This window comes from Lathyrus oleraceus, chromosome 3 (assembly GCF_024323335.1).
Source record: "Lathyrus oleraceus cultivar Zhongwan6 chromosome 3, CAAS_Psat_ZW6_1.0, whole genome shotgun sequence".
Classification (NCBI taxonomy): Eukaryota; Viridiplantae; Streptophyta; class Magnoliopsida; order Fabales; family Fabaceae; genus Lathyrus; species Lathyrus oleraceus.
The window spans coordinates 241,499,010-241,526,968 of record NC_066581.1 but is presented as its reverse complement, the minus strand read 5'-3'; the positions used below and the strand labels follow the sequence as shown (position 1 = coordinate 241,526,968).

Genomic DNA, 27,959 nt, shown 5'->3' with positions numbered 1-27,959 from the left:
TGATGATCCACATATCCAGTTGAGGCAATTTATGGAGGTTTCTAGCAATTTAAAAATCTATGGAGTCAGAAACAACACTTTTAGGTTTAAGCTATTTCCATATACTCTCTAAGGAATAAAGTCAAAATTTGGTTAAATTTCTTGGAGCCATGTTTCATACCCACATGGAATGATTTAGCAGAGAATTTCTTAGCCAAATATTTTTCTCCTGTCAACAATGTCATGATGAGAAATGAAATTACATCATTTCGACAAAGGAAAACATAGTCATTATTTGATGTTTGAGAGAGATTTAAAGAATTGTTGAAACAATTTCCCCACCATAGAATACTCATATACATTCAGCTTCAAACCTTCAATAATGGATTAGTTCCATCTCCAAGAAACATGTTAGATGCATTTTTTGGTGGTGCATTGTTGTCCAAGTCCTATAAGAAAATGTATGATTTGATAGAAAACATTACTGTCAACACTTAATAATGGTCACTCATTAGAGTATCCATAACTATAGTCTTAATGAAGTCAATTGGTGTTCATGAAGTCATTAAGACTACAACTCTCGCTACTCAAGTGACTCAAATTCATCAAATGATAAAAAAAAATGTGTTGATGTCTTTTGACGTGCCAGCAACTAAACCTATCAAGGTTGCTGAAGTTGCACGTGTTTATCGTGAAGAGCCCATTTGTTTGTAACTAATGTTAATATCTCGAACAAACAATGTAACAACTTCATTTATCTCTTTTCACTTGGGTTGTTGTTGTAATCTCCATTATCAAGCTCAAGTATTATTCTTCCATGTCTCATTTACAAAAACTGTGTTAATTTCCATCTAGCTCAAAGTCCATGGATGAACAATTTGAGACCATTTAAAGGATAAATATAGAGTTGGTTTCAAGAGACCGTAGAAGAAGATGACCCTATACTGATCTAGATGACTCCGAATAAAATTAGAAACACACTATATTCTAGGAAGCATAATTTAACAAACATAAATGTTTACATCGTAGTTATATTAACTATATGTATTTGGTGTGCATATGCATAATTTGTTTACTTTATAAACAACCGAGAAGACTCAAAACAATTATAAAATCTTGAAAACATTTTCCCCTTAAATCATAAAAGTCACGTGTTAAAAAAAATTTAATTCAAAATTTTGTAGTAGAAAAATATATTTTTAAATAAAAAAAAATGAAATTACATAGGCATCTCCTTTAAGGATACAGATTAGCATTTTTTTGTTGTTATTTTTTTTAAAGTAAACAAAGCATGGTCGAATATATTCTCTGCACAAGTAAAGCATTAGGCAAAAAACTTCTTTAAGTAATTTTAATTTCTCATGGAAACTGAGAACCAAAACCTAGAAAATGAGTGTTTAAAATTCTGAAAATATTTTTTATATATTGTAGATCAACTCTAGTTTGTTGTTATGGAAACTGTAGATTGATTTTAAAGTAAGAAAATATGATTTTTCTTAACAAACCCTGGATGAAGAAAACATGATTAATATGCAAAACATTGGTATGTAAGATAATCTTCAACTTACTCCTTGTTTGTTGAGGAGAAACACATCCATGCATTTAGTTGAAGCAATAATACATTAAAACTTAATGAAGGTTTTGATGGGATATATACTTAATGGAACTCTAATATTTTACAATTATATTTTATTAAAATAAATAAAAATCACTTTCAACTTTATGTAAAAGCACTTTTTTAAGAATTCTATTTTTTCACTTCATATTATCCCATCACATTACTTTTAAACTTATATTATTTTTTATGAGATCTTAAATGTACTTGAGTGGGAATCACACAAACTTGGTCAAATTGTCACAACTTAAGTATTACCAACCAAAAGCATATTAAAAATAAGTCATTGAGTGTTGTTTGGATTATTTGTAATTTAAGTTCAAATGATGACTGGTAGTAGGTGAAAATAAACTCATGAGGCATGGAAGTTCAAACTCAAATTGTTTTTGAAGTGTTGATTTGCATGTCATATATACCTAAAGCCACCAACCTAAATTTTGACACCAACCTAAATTTGGACACCAACCATTGATTGTTACGTTTTACTACTACAAATCTACAACTAACTCAAAAAGTCATTTTCATGAAACATGTTTTTATGACAAACCACGTATATAGTACATGACAAGTTGATATATTTTAATTAATTTTTCTTCTTGACAAGGTATATTTGAATTTGAACATTTGACCATGATTTCTTTTTAAAAAGTTTAATTAGACACACATGTGTTTTATATTTAGCTATTCTTTTATGAGTTTAATTTTCCTACAATTATGTCACATGGACTATTTTCTTAAGTCGCGGGGCGGACTAGAAGGAATATATCTAAATATTTTGACACTAAAGTTAATAAGAGTTTCATGTGATGACTAGGTTTAAAATGAAACATATTTTTAGATGCGATGATGTAAGACTTATATATGTAAGACTTATATAAGTTAAAAGATTTGGTATCAAGTTTGAGTTTATCTTAAGTTCATACCACAATAATGGTGAATACATTGCAATCATTTATACATTATAATTTCAAAAAGTAATTATGAAAAATAAAATAAAAATACTATGCCACAATTGTAGTTAATTTACAATAATAATTTATTTATATATGGAGCAATTTTTTTATAATGTTCTATACTTATAAACAATTCAGGAGTATGTGATATTCTTATGCAGATATGAGATATTTAGAGATCTTAGTAGTTTTATAACATTGAGAGTTTGTCTGCGACAGCGAGAGATACTGTTTGGCGATGTTTACGATGGCGAGAGATTGTCAGTTCACGTAAGGTGAGAGGCTACACTACTACAAAAAGTATTTTTAACGTCCGATGTGAAATTCATTTTACCTCGACTGCATTACCAGGGTAACAAAGGGTGTCATGAAAAGTAACGTTTTATCACCTCGGTTGTTTAAACACTGAGGGGTAAATTAATTTGCACTTGGGTTTAAACTCCAGCATTTATATTTTTATTATTAACAAAATTAGTGTCTCATACATCTCGTTTTACAATAAAATCGAGGAATAAGATAAATTATTTTTTTAAATTAAAATTCGTTACATTGTTTACAGAGAAAATAAATAAAAATAATTTGTTTACAAACTAAAATGTTTACTCAGAACATTAAATTGTTTACACAGAATATTAAAATAAAAATTAATTTATCCTTGAAGATCATATGTTGGATCTTCGACTCCTTTATATTTGGGGAAGATCAAATGTTTCATCTTGCATCTATTTACTTATGTTATAAAACAAAAAGGGTTAAAAGAAAAGGGCCAGAAAAATAAATGAATTTCTACTCAAATGAATATTTAAAAATAAAAATCTTGAACCCAGATAATTTTCTGCACTTGCAATCAATCATAGAGAACTCTTAATGAAAAAAGTTAAAGTGGAGGATGTATATAGTTTCAAGTGTTTCATGACGTTTTTTTTTATCAATTATAGATATCATAATGCCTTTATAATGGAACTTTTTTAGATTTTACGCGAATCACTAATGGTAATATCTTGAACGTTGATAATCATGAAATGGACAACAAAGATTTGTTCAAGGATGGTGATCAATTTCTAGAATTATCAAGTTATCCCCTCAATTTTGTTACATTGTTTACACTGAATATTGAAAAACCATAATACAGCCAGACCTGGCCCTGTGCATGTGCAACATGTGCTGCAACACAGGGCCTCACATTTTATAAAGCCCCAAAATTTGAAAAATTTAAATTTTTTTATAAATATTAATAAAAATAAATAAAATATTATTAAAAAAACTCAATAATTGAAAAAACGTTATGATAAAAATTTAATACATACAAAAATTAAGATTGATCAAAACTCAAAATAATTATAATTAAATTTATTTTTAATTAATATATAATTATATTTTTGATATATTTTTTTAATTATTATAATTGTATTTTTAAAAAAATTTAAGCCTATTTTTTAAATTAGAACGGAGCCTCCGGTATGATTGGATCGACCCTGAATACAACAAAAGAAGAATTTTGATGTAAGAAGTTATGTGTTCCAAATATTGCATCCAATTTCTAGGAGTTATCTGGTCCAACCATTGAATGCATTCATCTTCTAGAGGAATTATATGTTCCAACATTTTGCACTTGCAATCCATCATAGAGAACTTTTTCAAGCTTCTAAATACAGCAACAACAACAACATCAACATCACCATCATTTTGTGAGACGGATCCCAAAAGAATGATGCGTTCGAGTTTGGAGCAGCTACATATAAGTTAGGATCAGAGTAAAATTTGTTTAACGAGTGCTTTTATACTAAAATTTGATTATCTTATCCCCCGATTATTAAGGAAATCGACGAGATATATCATTTAGTTTACAAAATAATAATAATAATAATAATAATAAAAAGTGCCTGAATTGTTTTCCCCCTCGGAATTTTTGAATAACCGAGATAATAAGCTGATTGTCCCCTCGATTTTGTTAAAAACTGATATAATATGTGGTTTCTATTCTTAAAAATAAATAAATCATGACGCGCATTTGAATCATATTGCTAGAATAACAATGATCGTCCATATTAAAATATGTAACATATCTTTTGAATTTTCTAGGAGACATTTGAGCTTCTCTGATTGTTTCACTTCCTATTCTCCACTTTATTTAAACATTATTCATAGTTTCAACGTCTCATTTCTAACTCTTTGTGTCTTCAAACCTAGTTTCAAAGTTTTTTCGTTTCTTCAAAAATGTCTTCAACAACCTTAGATGAAAATTAGTTTGTTCGTTATCAATGAAAAGTTTGTTGATTTCGACGATTTGAAAGACAAAGATTTTGATCTAAGAAAAACTATTCCCAAACAAAAGTTTAATGGTTACTTTGACATTCTTCATGGACCCATCTACATTAATCTCGTTAAAGAGTTCTGGTTAAATGCTTATGTTGGGTCATCTGGTCATTATGTTAAGTCAATCCAGTCTTATGTCAAAGGCTCTCTTATCACAATTACTCGGTCACTTATTGCTAAGACAATAAACTATGAAGAGAAATGTTGTTGTGTTGAACATTATAGATTCAACAAATTCTACTCAGATCACCTTCACCTAATTTATGCTAACTACGATAATCTCAACAATCCTACTACTCTACTACCAACTGGAAAAGTTTTGTATCAACTTTTAGTGTCAAATCTCTGTCCAAGAGAGAAACAAATGGAAACGCTTACTTGGGATGGCAAACATCTCTTGTTATTCCTTACCAAGAACATTAGAGTTAATTTTCATCTTACCATTTTTAACTTCTTAAAGAAAATGATAATCATCTCTAGGGAGGAAATGACTTTCCTCATATCATATGGATGGGTTTTTTCTCAACTTTTCTCTTCATTAGAGATAGTTAATAGTGATACTATTGAAGTTGAGTGGAGTCGGAATTTTGAATATGTGGAATAATTATTTGTTGTCTTGTTTTTAATTAATGAAATATTTAATTTCATATTATTACCTATTCGTTTTTATTAATAACAAAAAATTTGAGAATTACTAATTAACAAGAAAAAAAATGAAGAAAAAAATTAACTAAGAAAAAAAAGAGAATATTTAAAGGCGCCGAGTGAGAAATCACAGAAAAAACCCTTAAATACACGTAAGGGTGTTCGTTGTGTGGTTTGAATCGATTTTGATATAAAAATTCATCCAATCTAATTTATTCGCAATTCATTTTGATTTGAGATGATTGATTAAAAAAATCTGATCCGATCCAATTCAATTTTAATTGATTTAATTTGAATCAATTTTTGAATATTTAAATTATAAATTATATCTTTTATTAAGATTATAAAATTACTAATAAATATTATATTTGATATAATATATAACATATAGAATATTAAAAATCAATAATATAAAATAAAAATAATTGATTATAATTGAAATAAATTAGATAATAAAAATAAATAAATTAAACTAAATTGATAATGATACTAAAAAAAATAAAAATTATTCCATTTGAATCGATTTTAAAAAATTAATTAAAATTTAATCTGAACGCAACAGTTTTAACAAAATGATATCCAAACGAATTTAATAATATTTGATTTTTTTTGTGCTTTTCAATTTTTTGAATTTTAACAAAAATGTTTATCCACTAAGTTTTTACATTGCATAATAATATAATGAAAGTTGAAGAAATTTAAGGCCAAACAAAATCCACACACACCCTGGTATCAAACTCCAATGGATTATCATCAATCACCTTTTCCTCATTTTTCGTTCCTTTTCTGTTAGCAGCAGTAGCAGCAGATGAAGAAGAAGAACCAGAAGAAAGAGGATATGCAGCTAGTAGAGATGTAGCATCCCACTCTTGCATCCAAAGAAGGTCTGAAAATAAAAGTATCAACGAAGCCATTGCAAATGAATTTAGTTGTATGATGAATATGAAGATTTGGAAAAGTTATATATAGAGAGAGAGTGAATGAATGAAGATGATGTGAGTTAAGTAAAGTGGTGACAGATTCTGTTAGCTGAAACTGCTGTTTCGTTTGCATATAACTAAGTAATAAAAAAATGAAACGGTGGTTTGTATTCAATTCATTGAATTGTTGTAGTCGCCGCCGATTGTTTTCTATGTCTGTTGTTTGCGACATGTATATGGAAAACTTAAAACCAGGTTTTTGGAGACCATGGTTTTCTATTTTTCCTAATTAATCCTCAATTTATGTATATTGATATTTGTTGACTCATGCTAACAAGTGAAACCATCCAAAAGATAATTATCGTCTCATCTTAGTTTCTATTTATTTTCGCATTTTTTTCTATCTCTAACTTCCATCAACTTATAAATAAAATGTAAAAAAAATAATTAAATTGACTTAATTTAATATTTTTAGAGATTAAAAATAATTTCAATTTTTGTATGGACTAAATTGAGTCTAGCAAATTCTTTTAAAGAACTAAAATAAGTGTTGTTAATATATTTTAGTCAAATATTTTTGGTGGTTTTAGCTCTACTAATTCCTGATTGTTTTGATTGATAGTAATTTTGGTAAAACTAACTTAACTGCAATATGTTGAATAAGATGTCCTAATATGTGGTTGTGATATCTTGTCTGAAATAGGTTGTTACCTTGGTAACGTTTGTAGAGTTAACTGGCTACAAAATATTCTAGGAATGTTATGCTTTCCCTTGTGACGTTCGTGATTGGATGGATTTTTTGATGGATGGATTGAATGGATTTTGTGTTAATGGATCCAATTGCCACCCCTAGTATTAGGGTTTGTGTAATTTGTGAGCCTCTCAAATATCATCATGATATATGAGTAGGACTATGTTGATTGGTTGTAAGCATTGTCAAACACTCTTAAGCTTTTAAGCATTGAGTGATTGTGTGCCCTTGAAGTGTGACTTCTAAATTTCTTGTAAGTGTTTAATTATCACTGCTATAATTGATAGGGAGGTGAGAAAGGTCTCACACCTAGGAGAGTCTTAGGTAGAAGTTAAGCACAGGTAGTGATTAGGGTGTCAATTGTAAATTAGAGATAGTTTGCCGAAGACCTATAAACTAATACTATTTAGTGAATTTCCTCCCTGACTTGGTAGCCCCTAGATGTAAGTGTTGTTGTATACCGAACTGGGTTAACAACTTTGTGTGTTATGTTATTTTATGTTCCTCTATATGTAAGTTGTCCTATTATTGTTCAGATATCAATGTCTTGACTTCTCATAGGACATTTGATATCTGCATACCAGAATTTCAAGCTCAAAGTTTTTCGATGCTACAGAAGAATGAACAATACTCGAATGTGGTTCTTCATTTTAGGGTACATCGTATTCTTTAAGTGGGAGATTTTCCGCCGCCATTGCTAATTGTTGTTATCAGCGTCTTTCATAGAAATAAAGCTCAATTTCGTTAATGGGTTCAGCGAGGTTCCCTTGACTTCGGGTTCTTCGCATACAACTGAAAACGAGATAGATTTAGAAAATAACAAAGACAGAAAATTGGTTCATTCTAAAAGGTGAAATAATATAATAATGATATCGAAAAATTGGTCCCCGACAACTGCGCCAAAAATTTGGTAAGCCGCAAGCGTACGTAAATATCAAAGTAGTTATAAAGAGTTATCGTCCTCAGAGACCAATAATCAAGTATTGTTTTCTATCGTAACGATGTTCAGCTAAGACTATGTAATAATTAGTTTGTTTGTGCGAAAAAGGTAACCATATTTTATTTTTTAATAATAAAAATAAGAGTCCAAAACTATGACTTTTATCATCCAATTTCTCTCATACAAATTATCTTATCGATTGTAACGAGTTGTGGTTTTTTTAGAGAATACTAAAACTAGCACCCACTTTCATCTGTGCATCACTAGACTCTAAACTCGCAATCAATCTACTTTCGCAACATGATTTGCAAGTTTAAAGATCCTTTATAAAATAAAAGTAATTTTTCAATTAGCTTAGAGATGCTTTCACAATCTCAAAACCTATTGCTCGAATTTCTAAGTCCGATATCATTTATGCCTTTTCGACGTATAAACAATATCATTACGTTCCTACTTTCGTAGTGAACAACTTTAATTTAAAAACAAAAATTACAAAATAAAATATATATTATTGTTATGATTGATATTTATACAATTTGCATGAGGTCTTTCGGTACAACAGTCCTCGTACTTATACCATAAATTAAACTACTCAGACATGCCCATTGAAAACATGACATAGACATACAAAGAATGCATTGTAAAAGCGGTAAAATAAAACCTGAAATGCAATTAATATATTTAAAAATAAGAATGCTCCAAGAGAATTTAAATTCAAATACAACAACAAATAAAATTCAGCGCAACAAAATAGCAACAATGAAAATAAAGAAAAACTCGAAAACTTGCATAAACTAATAAATTTAAAGGTAATTTTAGTACAAAAATGCTTGGGTCCTTTTCCCCTAATGTTACTCTCTATTTATAAGCATATTTAGACACTAAATAACTCTTAGGTGCTCTAATGGACGAGTAAAACTACAATAAAGTCAGAGGAAAAATAATCGAAAATGAGAAAACGAAGAATCAAAAATTGAAATTTGGGGAGATGACAAGCATCATGGCTAATGACGTGTTGTCTGAAATCTCTTCCATGGGATGTTTTTAAATTCTTGGTAAACCTCTCATTTCAGTGTTTGAAATTATAGATTGTGTGCCTAAAATTGACCCTGATGAAAGCTCCACATTAAAGTCATCCAATGTATATGGAAGCATTGAGTTGAAAAATGTTGATTTTTGTTATCCTACTCGGCCTAAATTACTTGCATTAAGTCATTTCAATCTCAAAACCAGCGGGGGCAAACAATTGGAGTTGTGAGAGTTTTAGGGCTTGTTTGAAATACATCTTAAAAACTCTTTTTTAGTTTTTGAAAATTTAAATTTTAAAAACTTGTTTGAATATAATGTTTTGCAAAAGTGTTTTTAAAAACTCTTTTCTATTTTTCAGTTTTTAAAAGCAAAAAAGTGAAACACTTTAGTTGTGTTTTGCTTCTTACTTTTTAGTTTTTAGTATTATAAAACTTGAAGAAAAAACATAAAAATTTATTCTCTTCTTAAAATACTATTAAAAGATTATATTATCAAACCAGTTTTTTCATTTTCATATTTTCAAAACAGTTTTTAAAAATTAGTTTATCAAACAAATTTTTTGTTAATTTTCTTCTTAAAAATAATTTTTTAAAATAGATTTGAAAAACAAATTTTAAGAACTAAAATTGAAAAGTGTTTCAAACAGACCCTTAAAGTCTAGAAATTATAGCACTATAGTATATTTGATGGAGAGATATCATCATCTAGTTACTGGCCAAGTTTTATTGAAAGGGATGCATTTAAAATTGTATAATCTAAAAGATTAGAAGTCACTTTAGTTTGGCTCGATAGGAATCAATTATCTTCTTAACTACCATAAGGGAAAACATCATATACACCAGACATAAAGTCGTGAAGCTGAAATTAAAGAGGTCGCGAGAATAGCAATCGTTAGGGTAGTGTTGAAAAATGCACATGTGTGAAATTTTTTAAATATTAGAAGGAGATTCGTGTAAGACAAGAATGAGATGGATGAAATTTGGACTAGCACTCCATATTAATAGATATTACTATGAATTAGGTATATTTAGGTGCGTCTGAAAATATATTTTGTAATTCAAAAAGGAATTTTCGAATTTTCATACTATGTTTTTCCACCACTTGGGTGGGAGAAATAATCTCCCATATCTTATAGTATGAAAAAATTATTGTCAAATAGAAAAACTAAAAAAGATATAGAAACTTGAGGCTAGTTTACTTTAGACTGAAAAGTTCCAATAAAGTTAGTTAGCCCAAAGAAACTCACGTGGCCCTCACATATATAGCCCAATTTGTTATAAACAGGCCTTTACAATAGGCTATTTCAATAATAATTTTTAAAATCTATTCAAATTTTAGTTTTTTGAAATTTATGAATTATTAAAAACAAAACGGCTAAACCATCTTTAATTTTTTTCATCTAAATATTCGTAACGAGATCAACTTATATCGATGTTGTATCATTCATTTTTGTGAATTATTTAGCTATGATAAATTTGATTACAAAACTAAATTTTTGGATTTAGATTATCATCTTCTTCTTCATTAAATCTGTCCTGTCCTCGTAAGTAGAGCTTTGGAATGGACAAATTGCTATGTTGGGTTTGATTTTATGAATTTTACAGAGTTTGTTAAGGGTACTCCTTTGTGTAATAGATTTCTATAGGGACACAATTAAGATTTAAGTCATAGAATTTGTACTTACAATTTGTTTATGTAGTTTCATACAGAATAATTTTATCATTAATCTAAAGCTATTTTCTTGATATTTTTCCTATCTTAATAATCCTCCTGTTTATTGATATGTATTTGTGTAAATATTGAGTTGTAAATTTATATTTTGCTTTCATGTTATATTTTTATTTTTGGAAACATTTAAAAGATTGTAAGAAAAATTAATATTGGGTTTGCTGCTGAGAAGAGAGGAACTAGGTGAATTCTGAAAGAGTGAAAATGGTTGTGGTTCTTTAAAGTTAGGATTTTAACCAAATTAGACTTGTATTAGTGGAAACCTTTCTAGGTTATTATGTGGATTAATGGTAAGTCATTGATGTTAAGCAGATCATTGCTTCTTTCAATTGTTCAAAGGCATTGGTGTTGATTTCTATGGTGTTAGAATATGTGGTGGTTGAATAGTTTTATTTATCAACAAAGTTCCACATTGATTTGTTTAGAAATAAAATGAGTGTTTATAAAACTTAGTCACCCATGAGTTGTTGTGATCTTGTGTGTTGGACAAATGTTCAATGAAATGAATATTGTTATGAATTGTGTTTATAGACCTAATAAGTTTTTTCAAAATTTTAAATAATTAATTTTAAAAACTATTAATTAAAACAATTAATTAAAACAATTAATTATTAATCTATTCTATAAAAAATATTAATTAATAAAGTATTTTAGTCATCGACATATTATTGAAAATTGTTTTTTATCGCAATCATCAATGTCATGTATGCAAAAGTGAAGGGGATCACAAAAATCCATTGACAATCAAAATTAAAGGATTTGAATTGCTGGTTTTGTAATAGGGGAACCAATTGTTTAAAACGCCCAAAATTAGGGGGACCAAAAGTGCATTTAAGTCTTTTAAATTTTAAATATGCATTTTCATCATATGCGGCCGATTAAATTTGTGTTCAATTATGCATCATCATCTTCTGCGACGAACTTAGTGATCGACATCTAATTTCTAACTATATGCGACGAATTTATCGATAAATTTCAAAGTTTAAGCTATGCATTTTTATCTTTATCTTATGCGATCGATTTTGCAACCACTTTGGATTTAAGCTATGCATTTTCTTCCTCTTCATCGTGACGAAATCAGAGATATGATATGCTTCTTCATCTTCATCTTCATCATATTTTGTGATTGTTTTAGCAACCGATTTTGAGATATGTTTTGATGGCATGCACGGTAATAAAATTGACAAATTTGATTAATATAATTGATGAAAAAAATTAATATCATCCATTTTAACTATTTAAAAGTCCAATATAAAATTCTAAAAAAAATAAGAATCAAATTGAACCTCGATAAATAGATTAAACGATTATTTAACCGAACAAAAATATGTTCAAGAATCAGAAATTTGAGTTTTTCAAAATAATTTAGAACAAAGAATAATTTAGAATTTTTCATAATGATTGTGGAAATATAATGATAGATTACTTGGATATACAAAATATGAATCTAACATTTGCCTATGACGAGTGTGTAAATGATCTAGTAATTTTGCATCCACAATTAATTTTAAGCTATCGAAAATCTAAATTAAACCAAAATTGGCATGTTAACTTTATTTTAGAAATGATATTCTTACCTTAAATATTTATATTGTATGCAATCGGTGAAATATTATAATAATAAATATATTTAAAATATATATATATATATATATATATATATATATATATATATATATATATATATATATATATATATATATATATATATATATATATATATATATATATATATATATATATAAGTTATTTTTTATTTTTTTAATTAAATGGTATAGATATAAAATTGTGTGATTCATTACAAGAAAATCCATTTTTAGAGGTAAACCTCTCACTAATGCAAAAACACTTTCACAAAATAAAAATTTGTGAGGGGAAATATCCCCTAACTAAACTGGACATCACAAATTATTTGTTAGGGAGTAAGCCCCTCGTAAAATGTCATCAAAAAAATTTAGCCTGCTGCACAGCAGGCATATGAGCAGATTGGTCGCAGAAACGTGTTAGTATTTTGCTAGGGGATAAGCCCCTAACAAACACATCTATGTTTTGCTTTTTGTGAAGTGTGTCTGACATTAATGAGAGGATAACCCCCTTGCAAATGATTTTATGCTTTATTTTTTGTGAGGGGCATACCCTCTAGTGCATTATGTCAGACATTAGTGAGGGGTTTAACCCATAACAAACACATATACATTTTGGAATTTGTGAGGGTATTAACCCCTCGCAAGTTGCTATTATATGTGTGGGGAGTAACCCCTAGCTAATGTTTACATTATTATATAAAAAAATATTATAATAATTATAATAATACCATTATAATAAATAAATATATATTTTTTAAATTTTGTAAAATAAAATTAGAAAATAAAATAATTTATCATTAGAAGTGAAATAAAAAAAAATTATATCCATATCCACCAAAATTAAAATAATTCATGATTAAAGATGAAATAAAAATAAAATTTAAAAATATATATTAAAAATTTCATATTTCAACAAATTTAATCTTCTTTCCCATCCTCCTCATCTCATCCTTTTCATATGTGAGGCCGTAAATTGTTCACAACTCTGTGCGCGCTCATTTGCAATTTGCATTGCTTCCTCGTATTTTGTTGTTTTCCTCCTCAATTCTTCCTCCATCTCTGCTTGTCTTCTCCTCATTTCTTCTATTTCTGCATTTCTTGTTGCTGCTTTACGTGGTGCCTGGGTATGCACCAAATTTCTCACAATTTCTAACATATCAGTGGTTAATATAGGTGGATGTGATGTTCCTTCTCCATCAGCAAGTCTTATTCTAAAAATCATATCACGCCGCTTGATTGTTTTGGCATACCCTTCAGTACCATACACTCTCCCATTTTTCCTCTTCCCACGAGCAACATTATATCATGTCCGAAAATCCAGATTAGGATCAACAGGATATCCCGGTGGCGGTGGAGGTAACTCAGGATGCTCTGATATAGTAAGGGTAAGTTGTCTATCATACCCCTTCTATAAAAATAAATAAGTTAGATGTTATCATAATTTAAATAAGTTAGGTACATAAAAGAAATAAATAAAATGACTAAGTATAAATAAATAAATAAACTTAATGGAGTGTTTTTGAGCATTCATCGACAAACTCCCCATTTTTCTTGATATGAGTCTCTAGATGGATCTAATTAAGAAGTGGATCTCTACCAAACTCATCACACTAATCAATTGAAAACATAAGTAAAAAAATAGTTAGTTTTAATCTAAAGTCTAAATAAAATTTAAGTAAAACATAAATAAATTTATCATCTTTCGTGCAATTTCAGCAACATTAATAATGTATGTTGCGTAGTTGCAGCCATCAACTTCCAATGGACAATAAGTTGTTGAAATACATCTTCTCCTATCTAGCAGAGGCGTGTTTCTTTTCTTTTTCAATTAATTCTAACACGCCTAAGCGTGTCGGATAATCGGGCAACACACTTCAAGTCTAAATTTTCTTTAATTTAGTACCGATCTCTAATATGTTCCAACAATATTTCTCCTACATTGTTTTATGAATTTAAAAAAATATCCGTCAGTTTTTTATTATAAGTCGTTTTTTACTTTTCACACGTATTAAGAAATGTAATAATTGTGGTATAAAAAAGAGAAATTATGAAAGGTTTTACAAAATTATTTTTCATTAATGGTATTGGAAAATATTTAAGGGTATAATAGAAAAAATAACATTAATGATTCATTGATATCATAAAACGACTTATATTGTGGTACAAAATATTTTTCCAAATCGACTTATAATAAAAGAAGGAGGTAGGAAATATAAAGGAAAAAATATTATATTTGAAATATAATTTATTTTCGAAATAGAAACAGTATTATTTCAAAATATATTTTCAAAATAAAATAAAAAGTATATTGTTTTTATTATATAATTTATACTATTTTCAAAATATAATTTATTTTTTAAATAAAAAAAATATTATTTTAAAATATTTTATGCTATTATTTTTGAAATAAAATAATATTTTTATCATGTTTTTTTATTTTGTCTAAAATAAATTATATTATCTATTTTTAATTCAGATTTTTTTTATAGAATTTTATATTTCTATTTTAAAAAACTATTTCTCCCTATTTAAACAAAAAATAATTAAACACATACAAATTGAATATTAAACAACACTTAACATCAATAAATATAAGTATAAAATTTACACCTAAATTTTTTTACAGTTAATATAAGTAAAAAATAGAGAAAAATATGTACCTTGGATAAACAAAATTTACAGTAAACTTTTAACTTTCAATCTGCCAAATTTGATATCTTTAGATAATGAAATTGGTATATAAAAACAAAAAATAAAAGATAATAACAATCATTAAATATTTAATATAAACTAAAAAATAAAAATTAAACAAAAAACAAGTATAAGCCAATAAAATATTTACCTTTAATAAGTTGAAATTTTGAAGATGAGAGGAAGAGAAATATTAGCGAATGAAAGTTAGAGGAAGAAGAGAAATGAAAAAATATCATATGAGAACAAAACGGAGAGTTAGGAGAGAAATGACTGAAGCTGCGAAAGGGCTCTCCACGCTATTAAACAGACAGATTTAACTTGGGAAACCTCTCTCAAAATCACCTAACACTAATTAAAATTTTTGACCGTGCTGACACGTGAAGGCATTGATAGGACTTGGCTAAGTGAATTGCGAGGGGGCACCCCTTGCTAAAGCAACTGTTACATTTTGCTAGGGACAATCTCTTGCAAAATACAACTAATAATAGTTAATGTTTCTGACTCTACTAACACTGATAAAATTGATGGAACATTGTCTTTGACAGTTGCGAGAGGACTCCGCATACTATAACAACGATTGTGTTTTGCTTAGGACAAACCCTCGCAAATTACAATGGTCAATGTCATTTTTTTCAACGGTCAACAATTTGTTAGATGTTGCCCCTCGCAATTCTAAATTTCAAAATTTAAAATCCCTCCTTCTCTTTTTTTGCGAGGGGTATCCCCACATAATTTTTTTTATAATTGTTTTTATCATTTGTGAGGGGTGTCTCCACACAAAACCTAGTGATGGGTGACTCCTGTATCAAATTTCCCTTACAAAACAAAACAAGCTTTTTCTTATAGTGGTTAATCACCTTTATAACTTTATTAATTAATATTTTATATTTTATTAATTTACTTTATTTTAATACTAAAAATTAGTTTTTATATCTACACCTTTCAACATCGTAACTTCGTTAATTTATTTTTTATTTTTTATTAATCAACTTTGTGTTTCTATTAAAATTATTTTTAATATTAAAACGGTTATTAATCAATTTTATTATTTTATTAACTAATTTCTTATATGTTATTAAGTTTTATTTCCCGGTTAAAAATCACTGTTCATAACTATTGATGTTCGTAAATATATTTTTTATTTAAAAAAAAATAATGTTTACCGTATTTATTTGATAATCCAATGGAATGTAGCAAAAGGAAGATGATAATGATAAAGGAATACAAATATCATACTGTAATATTTCATTAAAATAAAGTAAAAAAATCAAGGTTGACTCTTTTATATGAAAGTAGATATTACTGAGATTTACAACACTCACACAGACCACAGATGATCATTTGCTAAAAATTTCATCTCCTAATAATAAATTTGAAAAATAAAATTAAACAAAATGATATGAAGAGTAATAGTTTAGACACTAGGTTTTTAATTACAATATATTAGTAATGAAAGTTGAAGAAGTTTAAGGCCAAACAAAATCCACGCATACCCTGGATTCAAATTCCAATGGATTATTCTCAATCACAGTTTCCTCATCTTTCAAAGTTTTTCTCTGAGCAGCAGGAGCCGATGAAGAAGAAAGAGAAGATGGAGGATATGTGGCTAATAGAGCTGTAGCATCCCACTCATGGATCCAAAGAAGGTCCGAAAATAAAAGTATCAACGAAGCCATTGCAAATGAATTTGGAGATTAATTGTATGATGATGAATTTGAAGTTGATGGTTAATATGAAAATTCTCAAAGTTATATATAATTGAAATGAATGAGTTGAGTAAAGTGGTTACAGATTATGACTTTTCTGTTAGCCGGTACTGCTGTTTATTGTTGCGGTCGCCGCTGTTTTTTCCTATGCATGTTGTCGCCATCTGTTTTGTTTAGGGATATTGAAAACCACGTATAGGACCGTGGTTTCTATTTTGCATAACCAATCCCTTATTAATTTTATGTACGGCACACCCAATAAATCTAAATATTATTTTAAGGAAAAAATTTTAAATTGAAAATTTCTAAAATATACTTTATATTACTTTTTTTTCCAAGAAAAGTTTAAAAGAATTTTTAAATAAAAAGAATAAACTTTTTGATAATTTCTCATCAAAATTATTTTAAATGTTTTATCCTTATACTCTTTTTTCTTATGTTATTTTGTTGAAGAACTCGGGTCTACAACGTTGATATCGAACTAATGGAGATTGCATGATTGTGGGCGTCTTGATAATCTGGTATGATGTCGGGGTGTATATGTGTTTATTATATAATTTAGGAAATAAACGTTAGTCTCTTGTAAAAATATTACTTGCAGAATCGATTAGATAATCTTAAAACATAGTGTTAAATTTTTTTCTAAGTTTTGTGTGAGAATGTGAAGTATTTTGACGTGGTCGAAATCCTTATGTAAAAATAGTGCAAATTAAGATATAATTGTTGAAAAGGTAAATTATTTCGACAATGATAATGTGACAATTTTTTTATTAAAGATAATGTAAAGTGAAAAGCAATAGTAATGAAATGAAAGAAAGATTGCAAAGGAAATAAGTTTAAGTAAAAGACTTTGTATTAAATGAAATGGTGTTTGGAATCATACATTTCACTCCGATTACGCATTTCTGGCTTCACTTGGGTACTTTGAGTTTGTGAGTTTTTGTAGTAAATTCAACACAACACCCTAAATCCTAACATTAAAACTCTTATTTATACTAATGTAAAATAATTGCTTATAATGATATTCTTTTCAGAAATTGACACGTAATTGCTGCATGTTTTTCACCTCTGAAACGTCTCCCATGTGTCTCTCTAGATAAGACTAAAAAAAAGTTACTGACTTTGAAATTGTTTCTTCGCGCCAACGGATGTTTGTCGACGTGCCTCGCTGATTATTAACGTCAAAATCTTGAATTGAATCTATTTTCAGAAAATACTAAGTCTCAATCTCTATCCCAGATCTGAGACTTCGAATCCCTTAGCTGGCAAACTGAATCGAAATCTCTTTTCAAACTTCCAACTTTTTCTTTATTGTGCTTCGATTTGATCCTGTCAAAAATCTCAGCTAACAAATTGTCCCTAAAAAATTTCACTTTCGACTGAAGGAAGATAGAGGCATTTTTTACTTTTCTTGACATTGTTTCACATAATGGGCTGACGCCATTGGCGTCAAGACATTTCTGACACCTGCCACCTCGAAAACATGCATCTTCCCATAGCTTTTAATCATGGATCCACTTTTTTAGGATGACATGTCTACTTAACCGCAACCACTCAATTTCTCCTCTAATGGCATGACACGTGTCACCGAAATTGGTGCAATTTGTCAAGAAAGAAAAACATAAGGGATTTTATTGAACAAATTATTTCCCATAATCACATAGTTCAAGGCCATGTACTTGATCTTTCAATTTATCGCTCATGTTGGATTTCCCAAATATTCGACAATGGGTTTCCGCCAGTCAATGTCTGACATTAGGTCGATGGACAAAACTTCTAAGGCTTCAAGATTTTCAAAAAACTTAGAATTTTCTAAGTTTGATGATATCCCAGCTTCGTCTGCCCCCCTCCCCCCAACTTTTAACATTGGTAATGCCTCTAAAGAGTTGTCGGCTGAGATTAACTTATCTTTAATTTCAACCAAATCCTCTAATATCTCTTTGGAGATTTTATAACCTGAAGCAATATGGGCTAACTCATTAGCCTTTTGATTCTCCAATCGAGGTATATGATCAATAACAACGTAGTCGAAACATTTCAGTAAGGAGTTGGCTATAACGAAGTACATTATTAAATTCTCTTTGATGCACTTATATTCTTTTTTCAATTATCTAACTACCAACTCTGAGTCACCTTTTATTTCGACATCCTTTTCCCCCAAGTCCAACAATATTTGAAGTCCTGTTATCAAGGCCTCATATTCAACCTCATTGTTTGAACAAAGGCATTCAATTCTGAATTCGAACTTGTTTGGTATATCCTTTGAAGCAATTATAAAAACTCCAACTCTAGTTTCGTCTTTAGGACTAGAACCGTCGAAGTATAATTTCAAAGGCCTTTCCTCTACATAACTTTCTATTGCTTCGACCACTATGTGATCAATAATGAAGTTTATAACAATCTGCCCTTTTATTGCTTTTAGAGGATAATAAGTTAGTGAATATTCAGTGAGTGCTAATGTCCACTTCCATATTTGACTGTGAAGTATAGGTTTTGACAACATGTGTTTGACAACATCGAAATAAGAATACACATAAACATCAATATGATTTATATAATGCTTTAGTTTTGTAGATAAAATGTATAAACAAAGACATAATTTCTCTATTGCATTATACCTAGTTTCAACATTATTCAGGATTCGACTGAGGTAATAAATGGCTCTTTTGACGCCATTCTCGTCCTCTTGTGCTAACATACTTCCTTTGGTTTTGTTCTAATTGATCTTAATGCCTTTTTTGTGCACCATGAATCCCAATAAATCTCCTGCATGGACATATAAAGTACATTTTAATGGATTCGCTTTTAATCCTTATTTCCTCATCCTTTCAAATGATTGTCGAAGATGGCCTAAGTGAGCATTTTCTGACGAGGACTTTATGACTATGTCATTGATGTAAACCTGCATGAACGTTTCAATAAAGTCATGAAACATCGAATTCATATCCCTTTGATAGGTTTCTCCGACATTTTTTAAACCAAAGGGCATTACTACCTATTCATAGGTTCCTAAAGCGCCTGAGCATCGAAACGTCATTTTAGGTACGTATTCTTCAACTACAAAAATATGATTATGCCCTGAATATCCATCTAACATACTTAGATATTTAATACCTATAGCGGAATCTACTAACATTTCTACCACTGGCATTGGGTATTCGTCTATAGGTGTAGCATTTTTCAACTCTCTAAAATATGTACATACTCTAAGAGTTCCATTCTTCTTTATAATAGGCACAATATTTGCTAACCATTCGAAGTACCTGGCTGTCATAATGAACTTTCTCTTGAGAAACATTTTGATCTCCTATTTAATCTTCGACATGATTTCTGGAGTGAACCTCCTTGGTAGTTTCTTCGTCGGATTTTTACCAGGTCGAATTGGTAGCTTTAACTCCATCATGTTTCGATTCAATCCTGGAATTTCATTGTTATCCCAGGCGAAACAATCTTTGAATTCCCTAAGCAATTCGATCATATTTTCCTTCATGCATAGTTTGACTTTAGCACTAATGTAGGTTGGTCTTTTTACTACTCAATCACCAAGATATATTTCCTCCAAGGGATCTTGGGCTTGCATATTCTTTGTAGAATCAATTGGGTCTTTTCAAACCCCATAGGCTTGTTGTCATAAATACAATCAAGCCTCCGAATTTCTGAAGTTGTTGTTTGGCCAAAATGGTCATTTCTAATTTTCCCAAATTCTTCCACAATGGCTTCAAAAGCCATATTTTACAATGTTACAACCTCTAGAGCCAAGTTTAGTCTATTTTCATCCATATATGTCACAATTTGAGCCAAAGAGTTCGACTCAGTAGTCATGGTCATCGACCATTGTCCCCTAGTGGGTTCGAGCCTTCCTTCTTCGATAGTGTGATCTCCCACGTCTTCCTTATCCCAGATAAATCCATGATTGGGATATAGGTTTAGGAAGTACGTAGCATCTTTCTAGGGAGTGTAGGTATCCTATGGTGCATAACATGGATGGATTTTAGCTAGGTTCCTATCGAAGTGCTCCTTACCAACCTTGTTAACTTCAACCATTTAGTAACTCTGGTCAGCTTCAATATTCTTCACTATGTCTTCGGGGAGCCATATGGCAATCCTTTGGTTCAAAGTTGAAGGAACTACATCAATACCATGTATTTGTTTGTGTCCTAGAAACATATTATAGTTTGCATCAGACGCAATCACCATAAACAATGTTGGCCAGATTGTAGTACCAACTGATAATTCGACATATATTACTCCCAAGATATGGCTGGTCTTGCCTTCATAGTTCAAATATTTTGTATTTGACTTCCTTATTTTCTTAAACAAGGAATTCAACATCAAGTTTACAGTCGCTTCTCCGTTAACAAAGATTTTGTTGACAACAATGTTGTCTACCTTTGCCTTTACGAACAAAAGTTTCAGGCGGTACATCATTCCATCATCTGGTGGTTGAAATCCTGGATGTTGGCCTAAGTTTACATGGGACATCCTGTAACACCCTAAAACCCCATACTTTATTTTTATAGAAAATTCACACGTAGGATTTTACTTCACTAAAACACTGATACATAAACATGCAACTTCAATAATCCGAAGCGAAAAATAAAAGAACCACATAACATAAGTTTGAATAAAACATCACTAAAAACTCCATTAAAATTATTTATAACTCAATACATAAGAACATAAGCGCCTCATTCCCCGATGTTACAGAATTAGAGCATTATTCGACTAACAGAAAACCAATAAATTCTAAGACGGCGTCAAAGTCGTCTCACAGTCATCACGAGCTATCACTCTTGATTACCAGTACAAACATTGCATAGAGCCATTCAACAAACAAAGAAGGGGTGAGAATAAACTTATAAATAATAACGATGAAATTTAGCAGCAGAATGATAATAAGAACACATCATTAATATAAAACACAAACACAATCACATTTACAAGCACAAGTATCATTCATAATATATGCAATGCTACTATGCACCAACTCCTTCACCTATATGGATGTGGTACCAAAAATATATTGTGGAGTCAGATGAATGTTACTGATTTTATTCCACTAGTCTCTGGTCCTTCCCACCTAGACCAACGATCCCCACCAATGGATCTGAGACTCGCCCCTGGTCTTTTCCACCAAGACCAACGATCCCCACCAATGGATCTGAGGCCACCAAAATGGACTCAAGTCCCACCTAACTCCAAAAAATATATATGTGTGAAAGTGTGAATAAAAACACATACATCTCACCAAAAGAAATCACATGTCACCAAAAGATATTCATAATTTATTCACCAAATAATGGTCTCACATTCGAACCACACATTGCCAATGAAAGGCCACCAAAATAGTCTCATCAGACTAATATACACCAAAAGAAGTATGAATCACCCAAAAGTTATTTATAGAATCTATTCACCAAAAAGTGGTTCCAAAATACTAATCATCCATTGCAAAACGCTATCCACTAAATCACCACATCAAGACGTTTTATTTCAAAATATTTTCACCATTATTATACCCAAATTATACAAATTCTACTCACTATTGTAAAATATTACATTTTCAAATGAAAAACTCTATAAGCTCTTAAATATTTTGTTTTATTTTGAAAGAAGTTTAATATGATTTAGATCCTGATTCTTTGAAAATAGTATTATCCACCTGAAATCCTAATTTTTCCAAAAAAGTACTATTCACTCGACAATACTATTCACCTGAAAACATTATTCACCCGAAAACACTATTCATCCAAAATCTAGTATTCCTGAAACACACATCTATGATATGACCAATTCAAATACAATGAGTGAAAAATCTAGTATCCTTCTTGTAACCATTATAGCGAGTAGATGTGTGAACTTTACCATGATCTTGCGTCATAAGAATTGCTGAGAGTATTTAATTATTCAACATTAACATTATCATTAACTTGATGAAGTAAAGCAATATCGTTACTGTCGCAGCCTAAAAAAATATAGTGTGCGAAAAAACAATCGGCGAAAGAAAATGACAGGAGAGTCGCCACCGTGCGTTATTTATCCCAAAGGAGGGAAAGGAAACGCTCGAAGTAAACCTGAAGAGAGGAAAGGAAAAGACAAGGTCTCGCAACCAAATCTTGGGTTCGGGAGTCGATTATGCGAAGGGAAGGTATTAGCACCCCTACGCATCCGTAGTACTCTACGGGATCCACTCTTGTTGTTCTTGTCTAAAGGGTGTGTGTTTATCTAATGTACTATTTATTAAAAGAAAGGGGTCAAAGAAAATGACTCGCACGGATGTCGCATCCACTGCATACGTATCTCATCTGAATATGAGAATCAGAGTCTTCGTAGCTCGGTTACCTAGGGGTTAAGGGTAATTGTGCTCGTTAAGACATCGCGTCTTATGCCTACGTATCTCATCTGGAATGAGAATCAGAGCAACACGTAGTTCAGCTAACTACGGGAACAAAGGTCTCGATTGCAACTAGGGCAAGAGAAAAGGAAGGTCTCGATCGCAACGAGGGCGAGAGAAAGGATCGCAATAAGGGCGAAAGCAAACAAGGATTAGTTGTTAGTCGTTAGTCAAACTCGGCAAGACATCGTATCTTGTGCCTACGTATCTCATCTGAACATGAGAATCAGAGTTGTCGTAGTTCGGCTACATAGGGGTTGCCATCTGAATATGGACTTACAAAAGGAGGACATTAGTTGTGTCAAAGGAGAGTGGGCAATGTGTTCACGTCCTAGCAGCAGGTGTCGCAGCTCGCTGAATCGAGTCTTAGGCAGTTACCTCTTTGCAATAGAACGGACTGACATGCCACAGGATCGGAGACGCACGGAAGGTCTAAAGATGGGGAAGCTCTGCCCTAGAGTTGTCATGCAATATGTACTTAAGTGTTAGGATTTACAAATCTACACTCGGAAAAGTGTCATCTATCTCTACTCAACAATCGTGGCTGAAACAATGTTTTGTATCTCTTATATCTTTCATTTTAAAAGGTTTTTGATTGGTTGGATGTGCTTTGAGTGATGGCGAGAACTAGGATTGGCGAGATATACATCTCGAATCCTAGCCTCAGGAGTGCATGGTATACACCATGTTCCATTTCCATCTTTATTTGCAAAAGTGTTTAATAGAGATTAAGTGTTTTTAGGTTTGATTGAGAAAGGGTTTGAAGAAACCGCATTGACAATTTTAGACGATGGCGAGAGCTAGGATTGGCGAGATATACATCTCGAATCCTAGTCTCAGGAGTGCATGGTATACACCATGTTCCATTTCCACCTTTATTGAAAAAGTGTTAAATAAGAATTAGGTATTTTGAGTTTTGTTGTGAAAATGACTTGACCTAGATCAAGTATTGATGGACGTTTGAGAAAGATTTGAATGAGGGTTTGATAGAGCAAAGTGGGTAAATTGGATGATGGCGAGAGCTAGGATTGGCGAGATATACATCTCGAATCCTAGTCTCAGGAGTGCGTGGTATACACCACGTTCCACTTCCATCTTTATTTGCAAAAGTCTTAACTTATGAATTAATATTTTTTTTGAGTTTTTATTAGAGAAAATGGCTTGACGTTGAATCAAGCATTTGATGAAAGTTTGAAAGAAAAGGAATAGAATAGGAGGGCGAAATGAATTGATTTGTTTATTGAGAAAATACTCGACGTTGGATCGAGTCATATTTTTGTATTTTTTCAGAAATTGTGGATTTTACTCTTTGGTTAGTGTCTAAAACAAATAGAGAAATAAAACAATACAACATTATATACACATTGGGGAAGTGGGGTACATTTTGTCAAATGGGGATTCAAAATCATGAAATAATTAGATCAGGCCCAAGCAACAAATGATGCGAAATATGAGTGTAAGTGCAAGAGAACCGGCTCATTGTAAGAAAGCCCAAGAGTAAGCTATGTGAGGTTGATGGCGATGCTTAAAAAGCAATCGACTTACAAAGGTGTGGAAAATGGGCTCGATATTAAATCGAGAAAAATATGATTTTTATAGTTTTAAAATGGTTTTGAATGAATGATGAAATTAAAAGAAAACAAATCTATGTTATGATAATGAAACTATGAAAATAATAAAGCATAAACATAACAAAAAATGTTAAAAGAAATAAAATACTAAAAGAAAATAAAATGCTAAAAGAAAATGCTACATATGAGTATTGAACCCACCCCACTCAAGACTATGATACTACCCTTCTCCACCAGACCACTCATGGTTATTTATTATTTTAATGTTACTTTAAATATATAAACTAAGATAAATTAAAAAAGGAATTAAAATAAAGAGACTAATAAAAAAAAGAAACTGTTGGGCTATCCTAATAAATCTCAACCGCTTGGCTGTTGGGTTTTTCAATGGGGGATAAGTTGAAAACATAAAAACAATTATTAACTAAACCTAGGAATTCTAAACAACATCTTTAATGCTTTCAAAATTTATTCTGTTTAAAAATAAATTAAAGAAAAGAAAAAGAAAAAAAAAGGATAGTAACAGATGCCTCGCAAACTCGCTTCTCTCTCACATTCTCAATGATTGCCTTCCCTAATCTCACGAACCCCTCTCTTGCCGTATTCGCTCTCAATCCCTCTTCTCTCGTCTCCTTCACGAAATCGCTCAAGTCCTCAAACTCTCATCTCCCTCACGAAATCGCTCAAGCATCATCTCTCAAACCTCTCTCTCGCGTACCCTTCGCTTACCCATCACTCAACAACGTTAAGCAACAAAAGCGTAAATCCACGGTTTCACAGAGACCTCAAGCGGAAATCTCACCTTCGATGACGACGACGAATTAGGTGCTTAAATCTTCCGCCTCCTCTCTTCCAATACTGGCTTTTTTTGATTTGGGATTTAGGGTTTTTGTCTTTGAAACCTTTCCGCCGTTTTTTGTTTATGGTCGCCTCCAATTTTTTTCGTTCTTCTCACTGATTTCTTTTTCTCCTTTTATGCTCACTGATTAGGGTTTCAAAGGGCGTCTTTTGTGTTCCAGAAGAGTAATTCTGCAAACCACTTTGGGTGTTCTCAGAATCAAATTGCCTTGTTTGATGCTAGGTTCGAAAATGGTAATCTGAACCTTCGTACTTTCTTGCTCTGTTTTGGCTTCATGCCAATTTGGGATATTTCTTGAATTTTTACTGCTTTGGCTAATTACTCTACTTTTTTACTGCAGTGAAATTGGTGAGCTTGGTTTGATTTCAATATCTGAAAGCTGATTCCGAATACATGTCATTTCATTTTCCCTTTGTGCACAACATTCATGTGTAATTTGGGGACTTGGTATGTCATGTGCATTCAATTTTCTCTTGTGTGTTCTATTGGTGTAATGATTTAAGAGGTTTGAATGAATTGTGTTGTTTTGGTTGAATTTCAACAGCTGCTGCAGCTGCTTCTGAAAGCTTCTCAAGATAAAAGGTTTGTGTGTGAAGAAGCTGAGAGGGCACTTGGATCAATGGTGGGTTCCATGACACCTCTTCCATTGCTTCAGAAACTAAGGGTTTCTGTGAGTCACAAAAACCTTAGGATCAGAGCTAAAGCTGCTGTTTCTCTATCCAAATGTGTCTCCAAGATGGTAAAGTTTGCTACTGTCATTGATGTAGTGTTATTTACTCCTTATGCAATGTTTGTGAAGGGTGTTATTATGGTAGCAGGTTAATGAGGAAATGGAGGAGTTTGGGATGGAAAAGTTGATTGAAGTGGCAGCTGATTTGGTGAATGATAGGCTTCCAGAGGCAAGAGATGCAACAAGAAGTATTGCAACTTCAGTGTATGAGGCAATCATTAAGGATGTGGAAGTGGAAGAGAAGATGGAGGTGTGGCAGAGTTTTTGTCACTCTAAGCTAACACCAATTAATGCCATTTCAATCTTAAAGATTGTTAAAGCTTAGAATTGGAGGAGTATTTCTTTTGTAGGTTTGCTCATGTACCAGGACTGATGCATCCTTGGATAGCCTGCACTAAGAACTTTTGGTCGCATGAATTGGTTTCAATTCCCATATGCAGGATCAAGTTTCTATCAGCTAGTTCCATGCCCATCTACTCTGATTTATGTATCTCATGGTCTGTGATTATTACATTGTTTTGGTTGACCTTTAATAGCTTATGCATGATGGCTTGATGCTTTGTATTTCCATGATGTAGGGTTTGTTGCTATCCTGACTGCTGCAGCAAACATGACTGGTTCAATGTCAATTGCAGCCTTGCAACATGCTAATGCACATGGACAATTAATGGTATGATACTTGACATTTGCTTGGTGCAGTATTTTGTAGGCCACTTGGACTTGGCATGATATTGTTTGAGTCTTCTTGACTTGCTGTTAAACTGTCCAATCTTCCTAACTTCACTTCCCAATCAGGTCCTCCTGTCAGTGCCACAGCATCTCTAGAAGCCATGATTATGAAGACAAGAAACAACTCCAGGACAAGCTTTCTCAAGAGCCTCTTTAACCCTGTCAACAACCTCAAATGATCTTAGAGAATTTATATTAGAAAGGGCCAATTTCTCTCCAAGCATCGTTGGTGTATCATCAAGCAACATAGAAGCATCACACCCATTAACAAAGCAATCATGAAATTGAAAGCGCATAACAGAGGCAAGACTACTGGGTTCTTTAACAGGTGCTTTTTTCATGACATCTCTGACAATAATTTCAGCTTTTGGACATGTTTTTGAGTAATATCCAGGTCGGAGAACCAGAGGTGATGATGTGACTAAGATTGTGTTTATGGTGAAGATCATGATAAACATGATGACGATGTTGTTGTGTGTATGAAACAACATGGTCCCGGTTGTTTTTGTTTTGTTTGGAACAGTATTGTTGTGTTTCAAACGGTTATATTATATGCTGCCAACTTGCTTTTTGTTGTGAATTTTGAAATTTAAACTTGTCCTTTTTCATTGGTTTCAGGTGATACCGTAACTGCAAGTACTTCATCCTGGGTGACGGCGGCTGAAAAGTGGTTGAGCTTGTTACTGGTTCTACTGGCATCTAACAGTTTGAATATACTTAACCTCCGAACTTCAAGATAACTAGGAAACTGAGTATAAGCAGAGAGACTCAAACTGCTTTCAAAGGCAGAACTGACAACAACCATCTTCCCATG

At 31.2% G+C, this 27,959-nt stretch overlaps 1 protein-coding gene, 1 non-coding gene and 1 pseudogene across 2 annotated transcripts; 1 reads left to right on the top strand and 2 right to left on the bottom strand.

Annotated features, from left to right (window-relative positions):
• Window positions 1-222: 222 nt before the first annotated feature.
• On the bottom strand, window positions 223-329 carry LOC127134217 (small nucleolar RNA R71). The gene has a single exon (XR_007807971.1). It is a non-coding gene; the product is annotated as a small nucleolar RNA R71 (small nucleolar RNA).
• A 25,936-nt stretch (window positions 330-26,265) lies between these two features.
• LOC127129118 (uncharacterized) lies at window positions 26,266-26,741 on the top strand. Its single transcript, XM_051058414.1, has 2 exons — window positions 26,266-26,425; window positions 26,505-26,741. Exons 1-2 carry the CDS (start codon window positions 26,306-26,308, stop codon window positions 26,739-26,741), a joined length of 357 nt encoding a protein of 118 aa, XP_050914371.1. The 5' UTR covers window positions 26,266-26,305.
• A 339-nt stretch (window positions 26,742-27,080) lies between these two features.
• On the bottom strand, window positions 27,081-27,675 carry LOC127130651 (peroxidase 17-like; annotated as a pseudogene).
• Window positions 27,676-27,959: the final 284 nt, after the last annotated feature.